This window comes from Pungitius pungitius, chromosome 18 (assembly GCF_949316345.1).
Source record: "Pungitius pungitius chromosome 18, fPunPun2.1, whole genome shotgun sequence".
Lineage (NCBI taxonomy): Eukaryota > Metazoa > Chordata > Actinopteri > Perciformes > Gasterosteidae > Pungitius > Pungitius pungitius.
Window position 1 is genome coordinate 12,435,564 of NC_084917.1, and position 12,696 is coordinate 12,448,259.

The 12,696-nt window shown below is 46.7% G+C and overlaps 1 protein-coding gene across 1 annotated transcript; it reads left to right on the forward strand.

Annotated features, from left to right (window-relative positions):
- bnip3lb (BCL2 interacting protein 3 like b) lies at positions 1 to 8,665 on the forward strand. Its single transcript, XM_037483915.2, has 6 exons — positions 1 to 608; positions 3,167 to 3,389; positions 5,186 to 5,264; positions 5,583 to 5,686; positions 5,942 to 6,091; positions 6,898 to 8,665. The coding sequence occupies exons 1-6, from the start codon at positions 542 to 544 to the stop codon at positions 6,944 to 6,946; spliced, it is 672 nt and encodes a 223-aa protein (XP_037339812.1). The 5' UTR covers positions 1 to 541; the 3' UTR covers positions 6,947 to 8,665.
- The last annotated feature ends 4,031 nt before the right edge of the window (positions 8,666 to 12,696 follow it).

The following is a 12,696-nucleotide window of genomic DNA, read 5'->3' on the forward strand; positions in this document are numbered from 1 at the left end:
CTTGTAAACTAGACTCGGGCCTGGGCCCTCTTTCCACTGGCGTGCGTGCATGGGCCGAGTACGTGCTCGCGCACACGTCTTCTCGTACATTGGCTCATGTCGTTCCTGATCGATTTTGAGCTTCCGATCAACAATCGTTGCTAAGAGCTCATGCACGCCGTAGCCCGAGCTGGTGTGCGTGTGTGTGTGTGCTTTTAATGCCTTTTACGCAACACCTCTCCTTCTGTTATCTCCGGCACAGTGTGACGTCATCACCCAGTTCGGGGGAGGTCTGAGCGGCTTCTCCGTGCGGCCGCTGCTTCCAGACCAGTTAAACTTCGACCGAGACACCGACCGGGTGCCGTAGCCTCGCTAGCATCTCTCTGAAGAACCGCCCTCCCCCACTCCCCCACACTGCCGCAAAAAAACAAACAAACGGGGAGTGGACCACTCCGGTCAGGTGGACTACCGCGCGTCTGAATGAGTGCAGATACGGTGGAGCGCGTTTTGCACTGACTCGAGCCTTGTTTCATGCGAGCCGCCCTGCTCACGAGCCGCTGCCATGTCCGCCGCTGCTGACGCGGTTAACGTTACTCCTGCGGACCGCACCGGAGACTCCGGGCTTAACGGTGAGCTAAATGTCCCCGAAGACCCGGAGTGGCTGTTGGTGGGTCAGCGACGGGTCACACGGGGGGTCGTTTTTGTTTGTGTTTTATATTTGTTGCGTGTTTTTAGTAGTTCAATATAGTTTATTCTCCCTGTTTTTTCACCCGCGAAGCCACAGCGGCCGGAGGGAGGGAGCGGAGGGGAGAACGCTATGTTCCGTGTTTATTGACAGTTATGGTGCCAATGGCGTTTCAGCACTCTTGATTGACAGGGAAATAAGCCAATCAGCAACTCACGCGATGAGAAGGAGGCGGGTCTAAGCTTCGTAAACAAGCCGTGGAAGAAACAAAAAAAGGGTGAAAGATAAATGTTGTCCTTGTACACATTTAATATCGAAAGAAATAGCAAAAACCGGAGAATATATACCACGCTTGTACCCTGCTGCGTCTTCTTTTAATTTTAAAATAACTTTTTAAAGTAGTAAAGGGTATCTAAATAATTCACCAACTAACGACGTTAAATTGCCATCTGGCAGATAGCATATTTTCCACAGTGCATCGTTTCACGTATGTGTGTAAATGCATCATATGGACCTTCAGTTGATCAAATGGAACATGTCCCAATACGTCACTAGTGAAAACAAAGGCCTGTTTATCTCACCGAGGGGCTCTGTGCATGCTATTTATGGCCTCCGCGACGAGAGGGCACTGATTATGATGGTTTTCATGGATTATGTTTTTTTAACAGGATCGGATAGCCAGTGATTAATAGTTGAAAGCAAGTGGCCAGCTTTGAGCTCGTGGATGGAAATAGTATTCTACCGTGGCTCCCAACTGTGATCGTACCCAACATCATTTCAGCTTGCATGAGGGCAAAAGCAACAAGTGCTGTATTACATCGATTTCTCCTGCTTTCCCATAATACCTTGCTGACTGAGCCTGAAATAGACCAAAGTTCTGAACTAGTTATATGATTGTGGATTTCATTGACTCATTGACACTGGGACACATTAGGCCGCGGCAGTACATGCTGAGACATCGCTTTTGGGACAATGAGACCTTGCACAGATCTGATGCAAGAGACCTGCGGTGTGCTCTGTTATCTGAGACATCAGTATTTCTGGCGTTTCCTGCAGCCCTGACGCCGGAGTCATGTTTGTCTAATACCCGGAATCTTCCACATCCTGATCCTCAGAATCAGTAGATCATAGAGGTCCCACCCGTGAACCCACCCAGCAGCTGATGACCGCCGCCGTGGCCAGAATGTTCCGAGGCTCCAGCGCCGCGGCGGTATGGTTTCAGAGACAATGGGCTGCCGCCAGCAGCTGGCCCGCAGTCCACTGGGTAAGCCGCGGGATGAGTGCCAGTGCTGAGTCGAGGTCGTTTTTTGACGAAGGGGGGGTGGAACTGGCCTGATGCTCAAACCGTGAAATCCAGTGCCCTGAAAGCCCAATCGGACGTGATGTTAACTGACTGTTACGGGGTCATGTGATTTCTTTTTTTTTTATTGTATTGAGGACAGAAGGAGAAAGGTGTTTTTGATGAGGGATCCCACCCCCATCTGTCAAATCCTTGGCCTTGCTGCCCCTCCTCGGTGGTTGCAACTTGTAAGCCATATCTGACAAGCCGCGGCTCCTCAGCTGCCGGTCCGTGCCCGAAGGCGTGACGTAAGACCCCCAGGGTGGGCGTCGTATGTCACAGTGAAGGTCTGCAAATCACGCCGGCTCATACTGCCCTCTGACCACGCCGCATTAAAGAGAGCGTTACTCATGGACCCGACTGACTGCCAGACTGGGGCTGTCGTCTTTTACCTAGGACCAGAAATGTAATTCACATATTTCGTCCTCATGCAGCATTGACCTTGTTACACCTTGTAAGCCCCTTCAAGGCCCTGACTTTAACTTTCTCTCCCCACGCTGACAGTTTAGATATATGAAATTACGATGAAACTCTACTGTAGTGAAGGTTTTTTGTTCTTGGTAATGAATTTTTTCCACAATATACATTGTAAAAAAAAGGCAATTGCAGTACAAGCATATTGAAATTTCAATTACAAATGGATATATTTCCTTTATGTGTGTCAGTTTAGGGTCCAATTGTTCATGTTTACCTGCAGGCATCTTTCATTCTATTAGTTTCACCTTTTCCAGCCGAAACAAGTCAAAATGTCTATTGTGTTAAAAGCTTCCAGGGGCCTCCTGGCTTACTCTTGCGTATGTAATCAAAGTGGAACCATGTGAAAGACAAATATCAGTGACGATATCAAAACATAAGATTAAGTGAGCAGGGACTGACTTGTTCTGATTGTTCTGGACATGTGACCAAAAAGGCTGGTTAGACGCAGGAAAATGGAAAAAGGGATTAAAAGACTCATCCCATTTGTATGTAAATGGTTTTTGGGGCCAAAGTAAACAAAGCCACTTCTCCTTGGGGCATATCAGATCTTCCACTGAGCAGGATATTGGCTTTTTGTTTTTTTATTGACATGACGCACACTGGTCGCATCTTATCAGCCGGGCCTCACACTTCAATCCAGCCTTTTTTAAAGAAATCCTTGCTTTTTACCCCCCTTCACCCCTTAGGGTCCTGGGTGGAGTTGGAGATGAACAGAGGCACAGCCGGATCGGCCCAGTTGCCCCCCGCGACCCCGGGCCTGCTGCCCCTCCCTCAGGTGGATGAAGAGGAGGCCATGGTGGGGGGGCTGGAGCACGTCCCGTCCTCGTCCTCGATACACAACGGGGACATGGAGAAGATTTTGCTGGACGCCCAGCACGAGTCCAGCCGCAGCAACTCCTCCTGCGACAGGTAGACTTAGTGAGGACTTGAAAATAGGAATTTAAATGTAACTTTTACCCCGGAAAGAAGTGAAAAAAGTTTCGAAAATGTGAAATAAACTATAAAATCCAAATATAGACTCTGAAACTAACAAAATAAAAGCGCTTGTACTTCTCATCTTCAGGAATTTCGCCCTCTATGTAAAAAATCAGTGAAAGTGAGTTCTTGTGTTCATGTCAGTCAGTTTGTGGTTGTGGAAAATTTAGAGTCTACCCAGTGTAGAGTGTTCTGCTTCAGGAGTAACATTTCATTTCATAACCAAAAGCAAAATCAATTTGGAAATTAGTATTGATTTCATATTGAGCTCCAGGACATTTGGAAACCTTTTTTTTCACAAAATGAATGATCATTTTCCTGTTCTTTCTAAGTTAGTGTGTAATCAGCAGCGCTCGCTTAGGCCTATGTTCTTCTCTTTTTGAACATATGGCTTCACGCAGTAGGAAATGAAACTTATTTTTGGCAGGGAACAAAAAGTCAGAGGGTGACATCGCCTTGATTATTATCATTATTATTATTAATAAAAAGTAGCTCCAGTGAGAGAACAGCAGTCATGAACGGCGTGAACTGAAACTGAACTTCTTTTCCTCTGCGATGAGGCCCAGAGGGCAGCTCATCTGCTGACCCCCCCCCCACAGGGCCACAGGGGCAAATTAAACTTAATAGCTGCTTTTTTACGAGCGGTGCTTCATATTTTGTCCGCATAGCTTCTATAAAACCATCATCTTTGCCTTAAACGTTCCAGATGGAAATCTGCCCGTTGATCAGGAGGGGCTCTTCCTTGGTAACGGCACACAAAGTGCCGAGTCAGCGCGTTCACTCTCACAGCTGCTCCGGAGTTGAGTCGGCTTCTGCAAATAGATAGCGTCGTCTTTTTTCGCAGCTTGCCTCCCATTTTACTGAGGACGTGAGAAAAACAACAACTACCCTGACCCTTCAACTCCTCGCCCTATCACTGTGCTTGCACATTCTCCCTGAGGGCCGAGATAAAGCGGAGCGTGACAGCCGTGGGGTGAGGGTGGGGGGGGGGTCAGCTGACAGCGGGTCACCTGAGGATGTTTTGCAACGAGCCGCCCTGAAAATAAGAAGGAGCACTAACGTCACACTTTTACAACAACCAAAGTGTCGGGTTACAGGGGTTTAATTAGCAACGTGTTTTATTGCTTGTCCTCCCAAGACACACACACACACACACACACACGCACACTTTGTCAGAGTATTTGAGCAGCAGTACTTTACTGCTGGGTAAACACTCTGTACTGTCTGCGTCCAGGTGCTCTAAAGGCGAGCTGGAACGACTCTCACCACTTATTTTTATTTCTAATTTTATCTCATCTTCTCTAACTTACTAACCCATAGCTTTAGCGTACTAACCCATAGCATATATTTAATTATACTTTCATTTTATTTTTATCTTCTTGCTGCACTATGTTGTCATTATTGTACTGTCTTCCGTTCTGCACCAACCGCCAAGACAATTTCCATGTGTGTCCAACATATAATGGCAATAAACGTTTCCTGATTCCTGAAGGCAAACTGAACAATGGGACGAATCACTGTTGTGTGCATACAGTTTAGTGTGTAACAAAGCAGGCTTTAGTGCTCATATTTTCCTGGATCCAGACAGATTTGTCCCATTTCCCATTGAATGTGGTCACAATACATAGAAATTGAGATTTTAGGTTCAATAACTTTTTATTCCCCATTCTTATTGCCAGAAGTATTGGTGGGTAACATCTTGGATGATTGGATTTGTTTTTTGCACACAGCCCCCCTCGGCCACACAGCCCCCAGGATGACGGACAGATCATCTTTGACGTGGACCTGAGCGGCAGAAAAGACAGCCTAGTAAGAGCTTGTGTGTCTCCTCTGGTTCTCTACCGCTGTTGTCATGGCAACCCCAACCCCTGACCCTAAAGTGGTGCGTTTGTTTGTGTGCATGAGAACGACAACTGGTGTCTGCCTTTAGTTTCCATGGAGACCTTGTCTACCGTGCTCAATCTGTGTGGGTTTCTCTTTCTTTTCACTCACTCTTCCTGTCCTTGATCTCTATGTACATCATCAACACACATACATAAATATACAACATGCGCCTTTTTTTAATGAATGGTTGTCATGGGCTTACAGCCTGGAGCTTTCTAAATGTGTGTGTATGTGTGTGTCCAGTCAGAAGAGGACGCCTTAGACAAGGAGAGGGACATGGACATCCTGATGAAGGACGCAGACTGGGTGGCTGACTGGTCCAGTCGACCGGAAAACATTCCCCCCAAGTGAGTCTCAAACTCGGCAAACAGCGACGTGATGTTTCCACGGCAACAAAACACACCAAGCTGCTCGTTGGTCCGGAGCGAGTAACCAGTAACCGTGAAGTTGGCCTAAAGCACAAATGTAATCCATGCAGCCAGAAGAGTAGCAGAAGGTTAAGTGATGGCCTTGGATGAGTCATATATAGACATGGCTCATCCAGTGATGCACTCAACCCCAGTAGAAGCTCACTGTGTCTAAAGCCGCTGAACATTTTGCAGGGAGTTTCATTTCCGTCACCCTCGCCGCTCAGTAACACTCAGCATGAGGAAGACCGGCGCCATGAAGAAAGGAGGAATCTTCTCTGCCGACTTCCTCAAAGTCTTCATCCCCTCGTTGCTGCTGTCGCACATCCTCGCTGTGGGGCTGGGGTAAGAAACACCATCTCACAGCCGTTTTATTAAATGCATACAACTGATAGACTGATATTGATTATAATAACGTAATCACTTGACTTTCCCCTGTAAGTTCTTTAAATTCCTAATGCTTTAAAATGCTTAGTTGCACGTGAATGCCACTAGGGGGAGCTGTAGGGCCGCAGACACAAGTCAGCTGTGCCCCCCCCCCCCCCCCCCCCCCCCCCTATCTGGAGGGAGCGGTGCACACCTGCTGTCTTGCCGGGAGCCGATACTCCCATGAGCCCTTTCTGCCGGGGGTGGCGCTCGTTAGGATAACCACGGCTCCATCAGATAATGTCACAGCATGAAGCCTCGGGCAGGAGGCGGGTCTTTGTACGTGACATGGCACGCGAGGAGTGACATTAACAAAATAACCCACTGTGGTGCTCTCACTCATTAATGCACTCTTCGTTATTAGGAAAACAACAATACCTGTTTTTTGTTGTTCTTTGCCTTTGTTTATGATGCCTGGTTTCCGTTTCTGTCGTTCATCTGCTGTTTGATAATATTCCAATTTCAGTCTTACTTATAATACAAATACGGGCAAAGTCAAACTTTGCAAAGTGTTGGGATGAATTATCTATTTTCAACCGCAAATAATGCAGTTTGTCAACATCTGGTTTTTATTCCATCTCACTTCAGTCTAACTTAAGTCTAATTCTAGTCACTATTCAAGGATCAGGAGATTCTGCTGTGGCTCGTTTGCTACCCGACAATCACAAAACACATGAACAGGACACTGGCGGTGATTTGTAACCTGCTCCCCGTCCTCTCGGCAGGGTGTACATCGGCAAGAGGCTGACCACGCCCGCCACCAGCTCCTTCTGAGCCGGAGACCGGAGCAAAGTGCCTGAGGAGGCGCCACGAGTTAGTCGCCATCGGAGGAGGAAGTTCTGCTGTGTGCGAGAAGAGCGGCCGTCTCTTCTCCCTCTGTCCCGCCTGCCCCCCAACCCGGCTGTACCCCTCCTTTCCCGCCTGAGATATCACATGTTGTCTGCCTTTTCCCCTCTCTCTCCTACACCCCCGGCCCCTCTAACTGTCTGTAGGTAGTCCGCCTTTTACCCTCCACTCACTGCCGTGTGCTTTTTAAAGACGAACGAAAAAGGTCACGTTTCCCTTTCCCCAGGGGTGGGGACCCATGTTTATGACGGGGTGGGTTTCCAGGGAGGGTTGCGGGCGTCAAATCTAATTCCCCAACCACACAGCCCCTTGATCATGTGTCTCGAGGGGAGGATGTCCAGGTCTAGAACAGGCCGCAGATTGTACCGCTAACGCCAGTCGGCCAGCACTCGATCGCCAAAAGGGATCGACCAAATTCCAGTTTGTTAAATGTGATCTTGCCTTGTTTGAAAGTAGCCCATCTTACAAAAGTGGTGGTTAATCTAGGAGGGGGAATGATGAAAGTTCCGATAGTGGCCAGGCTAAAGGTCGGCACTGGGGACGTCTCTGACTGTCTGCCAGACGGGACGAATTCTTCTCACTCTTTCTGCGATGGACTCCAAAGACATCAAAAGGCATTTGGTTTACTATAAGCTGTAAAATAGGATATCTGAAGTTTCTTTCTTGGCATTTAATTTGAGGATTGAGTCATTTCATTTTAAAAGTCATGTATTTCCTGTAGTGAAATATTGAATTGGAATCAGTTGACTTCCAGATATTGGTTAGTTTATAACAGCGTTGTCTTTGGCCCTGCTTCTTCACACACACACACACACACACGTGTCTGCAGAAGCACCGGCATCCAGCTGCAGGCGAAGGGGACTGACTCCAGGGCTTTGACAGGCGAAAAGCGGTGCTCACTTTGACAGATGTTTAGCAGCTTCCACTGAGGGGAAGTTTGTTTGGACCTGAGCGAGCGCCACTCTTTGTTTAAACACGCAGACTGGTGTGAGGTCGTCAGTTCTGTCCCAAGTGGACCTTCCGCGAAAAAATGCAGAATGATTACTGCATTTCAGTTTTACGCTCTACGGTGCAAGAAAAGAGTCGAAGGAGAAGCTTCCATGTGAAAAAATCTCAAAACTTTGAGAGGATGACCACCAGAACATGGAGTTGATGACCAATGGTGATGTTTGAAACTTCACTGCTGGTACTCAAGTACATGTTCAGGGAGGCCTTCATCTGGTGTGCAGACCCGAGTCTCCTCTTAGTTTAACATCTTATGACTCATTGACTACCTACGATGATCTCCATTTCGACCACAGCGGTACTTCTGTGCGACACACACAGTTCCCTGTTTGACGGTAGTGTTGAGGATCCTTCTTTTTGGATTGGAGTGTTGTTTTTTTTTTTCCCTCCCTGATGATGGCGAAAGATTGTGTACCCAGAGAAGGTGTCGAGTTTGAACGTGTGCAAACAGAAATCTCATTGTTGATGGCAGAGCCTACTGTGAATAGGAAAAGGAAGGTGTGGAAAGAGACTTTCCTCAGATTGTGATGGTGAGCATAGTTATTGTGATGATGTGTTTGCTTTGATTTTCTTCCCCCCCCCCCCCCACATTGAAAAATGTAATCAACATTTTGTCATTAAAAATGACCTGAATGAAGCTTTTCCCTGACTTGGCCTTTTATTTGTTTCTTTTCTTTAATTATGACCCTTCTGCAAAGGTTTGCCTTGTTTGTTACTTCAACCCAAGTGTCAACTTGTTCTAACCTGCCTGAAACCTGAGCAGGAAGACCTTTGGCAGGAGGTCAGGTTGGCGCTGACATTGATCTATTTGAAGCTGAGCCGCTAAATGTCTCTGTCGGTGTCCCCGTGGAAGACGCTCCGCAGAGTCCTTTAAAGACTTTCCCAACGAGGGCCGTGGACCCCGGGATATTCAACCCTCCAGCAAGTGGCTTCAGTGCAGCCATATGAACAACACCTGTTCAGGTAATGTCGGCCACGCTGGCCTTCACCTCTCGGTTATTACTCAAAGTCTTCGATGGGATCTTTTTTGCAAGTGCCCCCCTGAACCAGCTATTGGATATAAAAGCTGAGTTGCTGTTCAGCCCTCCACACTTTCACCATCGTAAAGATTATTCTCTTCCCGTTATTGAATAATAGTAGTTGGATTGTAGCTGCTGATGGAATAGTTTGAAGACATGCTGAGTTGTTTTTTAATTGTCAGATGAGATAATTGAAGATTGTTGGTTCAGTTAAAGACAGGAAGGTGGGCTGAAGGTGTGGCCTGGATCAACAACATCTGACATTACCGTCAGATCAAATCAAGATGAACTTGTAATATGGTCTGTGAAAGTGTAGTTGTTTCTTGGCGGGGACGCAGCAGTGATGTCACTGCGCTGAGCACAGACCAACATCACTGTGTCATTTGCAACTGTTGTCCCTTGATCATAACTTAAACTAACAGTGGCTAACACTCAAGAGGAAAAAATGGAAAGCCTTCCCAAAATGAATGTTTCCTTTAAGATTTAGAAGTCCTATATTAACAAGGTTGAATCAGATTCAAACAATCCTCTTTGAAAAAACGTTCCAGACACAAGTGACGGTTTTGTTATTGACATTTTAACATAAAGATAATGGAGGTCAAGATATAGAAGCCTCAATGCATGGAATAATTTATGACATAAAGGAAGAGCAAAGTGCAAAAAAGAGTGTTTTTATCCCCAAGAAGAACAGACAAAGCTCTGATAATAATGTCAATAATGAATTATGTCACTGTTCTGAACACACACACACACACACACACACACACACACACACACACACACACACACACACACACACACACACACACACACACACACACACACACACACTCACACACTGAGCGCTGCCTCGCCCTCAACAATGCCTCCTCTGGTCCTCCTCCATCTTCCCTACATGGAGCCTCAGAACACCTGTTCCCGGCCAATCCGGACACAGTGAGAAACTTCGCTCCTCCCACTGCAGCTGATGGCGTTACCATGGGTTACAGGGTGGTGGCCAGCTACGTCTCCATTCCTCTGGTGAGGAGACTTTTACCTCCTCATCTTCTCAGAATCCAGCGGCAGCACACTGTAGCTGCTTTAAATCAGCTGCAGTCAGAGTGGTCACAGCGTATTAAGGATAAGTCATAATTCAGTGTTGCTCATGTGCACGTTGAGCTGCATCCGAGCAGCTGTTACAAATGTTAAAACATCAGCTGCGTTCTTGCCTTATTTATAAAGTCAACGGATTGAGCAGCCACACGAAGCCATTAAATATAGAAAAAGTCATTTGTCTTCATTTATTTAGAGGCATACAGGGCATTACAGAAATGTCCTTCCCTGTTGGCAGGCGGATTGGTCCCGTTTAGGTGGGCGGGCTGCTTAACATTAAAATTTGAGTAAATATGAGTTCATGGTCTCAATTAGTAGTTTTAAGTCTTCTCCAATTTGGTATGATGTTTATTTAGTGAATAAGAGTCAGACAACCATGGGCCCAAACAGTCCTGGCTTCTCTGTGCATCATTTGGTCTGAGGTTGATTTAGTTTAAGTTTTTTTTTTACTTTCTATGTAGTCACTACTAATGTAGTTTAGTAGTCGAAATGAAGCCACAAAGAGAAGTATAGAAGACGACTTGGTTGAACGTGGTGCTCATGTGCACGATTCTCTTCTCTATTCTTTTCCTTTCTCTGACATTCTTACCTTTCTCCACTTTGGCCTCTTTGGCTTCTATGTACACTGAACTGAACCAATAATCTAAACTAATCTAATGAGCCGCTTCTCCATGTCTTCATGGGGAGCGGCTCATTAGAGAGTCCTTCATGCTGCTGACCTCACATGTGCTACATCTGCTCCTGGATGCCAGAGACCGGACTCTCTCTCTCTCTCTCTCTCTCTCTCTCTCTCTCTCTCTTCCTCTCTCTCTCTCTCTCTCTCTCTTCCTCTGCCTCTCCCAGCTGTAATCTGGCATGCTGCCAACTTTCCCCTCTAATTGTCAAACACCCTCCCTCCCCGACCGTTGTATTGTTTTGCGGAGCTATCTCAACCGTTGGCCGTGACTGCGCCCTCAACATTTTTCCTTTTCGGTATCCAACTTTGACATCCAGACATCAGACTGCTTTTCCTGCAATACCCACCCCCCCAATACCCTCCACACACACACAGACAGAAATACAGACAGACAGACAGACAGACAGACACGCCCCTACAGACCACAGGGAGAGAAAATTGCAGGAGCAAAGCCATTCGCTGCCCACCATGTTGTTATAGCAACTGTGTGGACATGCATCAACAATGGGAAGCGATTCCTGCCGGCTCTCATTGATCATCTCGCAGCACTGATTTATTCACGCCTCGCAGCCTCTATTGGGCTCAACTCCAAATCCATTACAAAGCATTAATGCAGATATATTTATCAAATGGCAAACTATACTTACGTGTGAGCAACATGGTACATTGAGGAAGTTCAATCCACAGATGTAGGATTAATACCAGTTGTGGTTAAAATGATTACTTATACCACATACAAATGCAGCACCTCAATATGCTTTTCCACAACCTGTGATAGATCAAATTCCCATAAGGATTGCCCAGTTCCAATTGATCATTACAACTCATGCCCTTGCTCTTGCACGAGGAGTATGATGTATATATCTATAGTAATCAATACTAAAGTTACAACAAGGAGAAATCCTGGTTTCCTCAGACAGCAACGTCTTCATAAAGAATAGGCATTCAGAGGTGAGGACTAAGACATAAAAACGCAAATTACAGGTTCTGCAAGGTGGTGAGAGACGCTAAAGGACTCTGACAAGCTCAGTATCAACAACCGTCGCCGAGCTGAGCGGGTTCTACTGTTGCCTTGATGAACAATGGGACAGTCCATCAACTATAGCTCAGGACCATCAGGCCCCCCTCACACGTCACAACCCCAGAAAGGCAGTCGGCCCTGACTCTGTCTCACCTCAAACCCTGAAGCGATGTCTGGAGTGTTCACAGACATCTTCAACACCTCGCTGGAGACATGCCACGTACCAGGCTGCTTCTAAGCCTCCACCATCATCCCCGTCATGAAAAAGGACCAGGAAGTCTTTAAATGCCTTCTCTGTCCCACCTAAAAACCATCACTGACCCACTCATGGGATGGGAAACTTCAGCTGCATCACCAAGAAGGCTCAAGAAATTCCAGCTGCCAAAGACAATGATGGTGCACTGCTACACGACCTCCATTGAGTCCATCCTCTGCCCCTCCATCATGGGCCCGAGGACAAGGGCAGGCAGCGCGTGACATTCGCTCTGCTGAAAGGGTGATTGGCTTCAATGTGCGAGCCCTAGAAGACTTGTTCACTTCAAGGACCCTGGAGTGAACAAGGAGGATTGCAGCCGACCCCTCTGGACCCCGGACAGAAACTTTTTGAGCACCTTCCCTCTGGCAGGAGGCTACAGTCCATCAGGATCAGGTCGTTCATCCAATAGAATGTCTTCTTCCCAACAGTAGCCAAGCTCATAAATTAAGCCTGACTCACATCCTACACGTCAAGGACAATTTTTGAATTTGTCCACATCCTCAATAATATCTCATAACATTTTATATTTTAACATCATTCTTTTCTTTTGCACATGTTTGTCTATTTCTTTCAATTAAAATTCTTGCAAACATACTGAATGCTTCTGAT

What these genes read in the sequence shown, in the direction of transcription:
- bnip3lb (XM_037483915.2), top strand. Translation starts at nt 542, where the DNA reads ATGTCCGCCGCTGCTGACGCGGTTAACGTTACTCCTGCGGACCGCACC. An exon ending in GCGGCAGAAAAGACAGCCTA is followed by an intron (nt 5,265 to 5,582) that starts GTAAGAGCTTGT and finishes GTGTGTGTCCAG; the next exon opens with TCAGAAGAGGACGCCTTAGA. An exon ending in CCGGAAAACATTCCCCCCAA is followed by an intron (nt 5,687 to 5,941) that starts GTGAGTCTCAAA and finishes AACATTTTGCAG; the next exon opens with GGAGTTTCATTTCCGTCACC.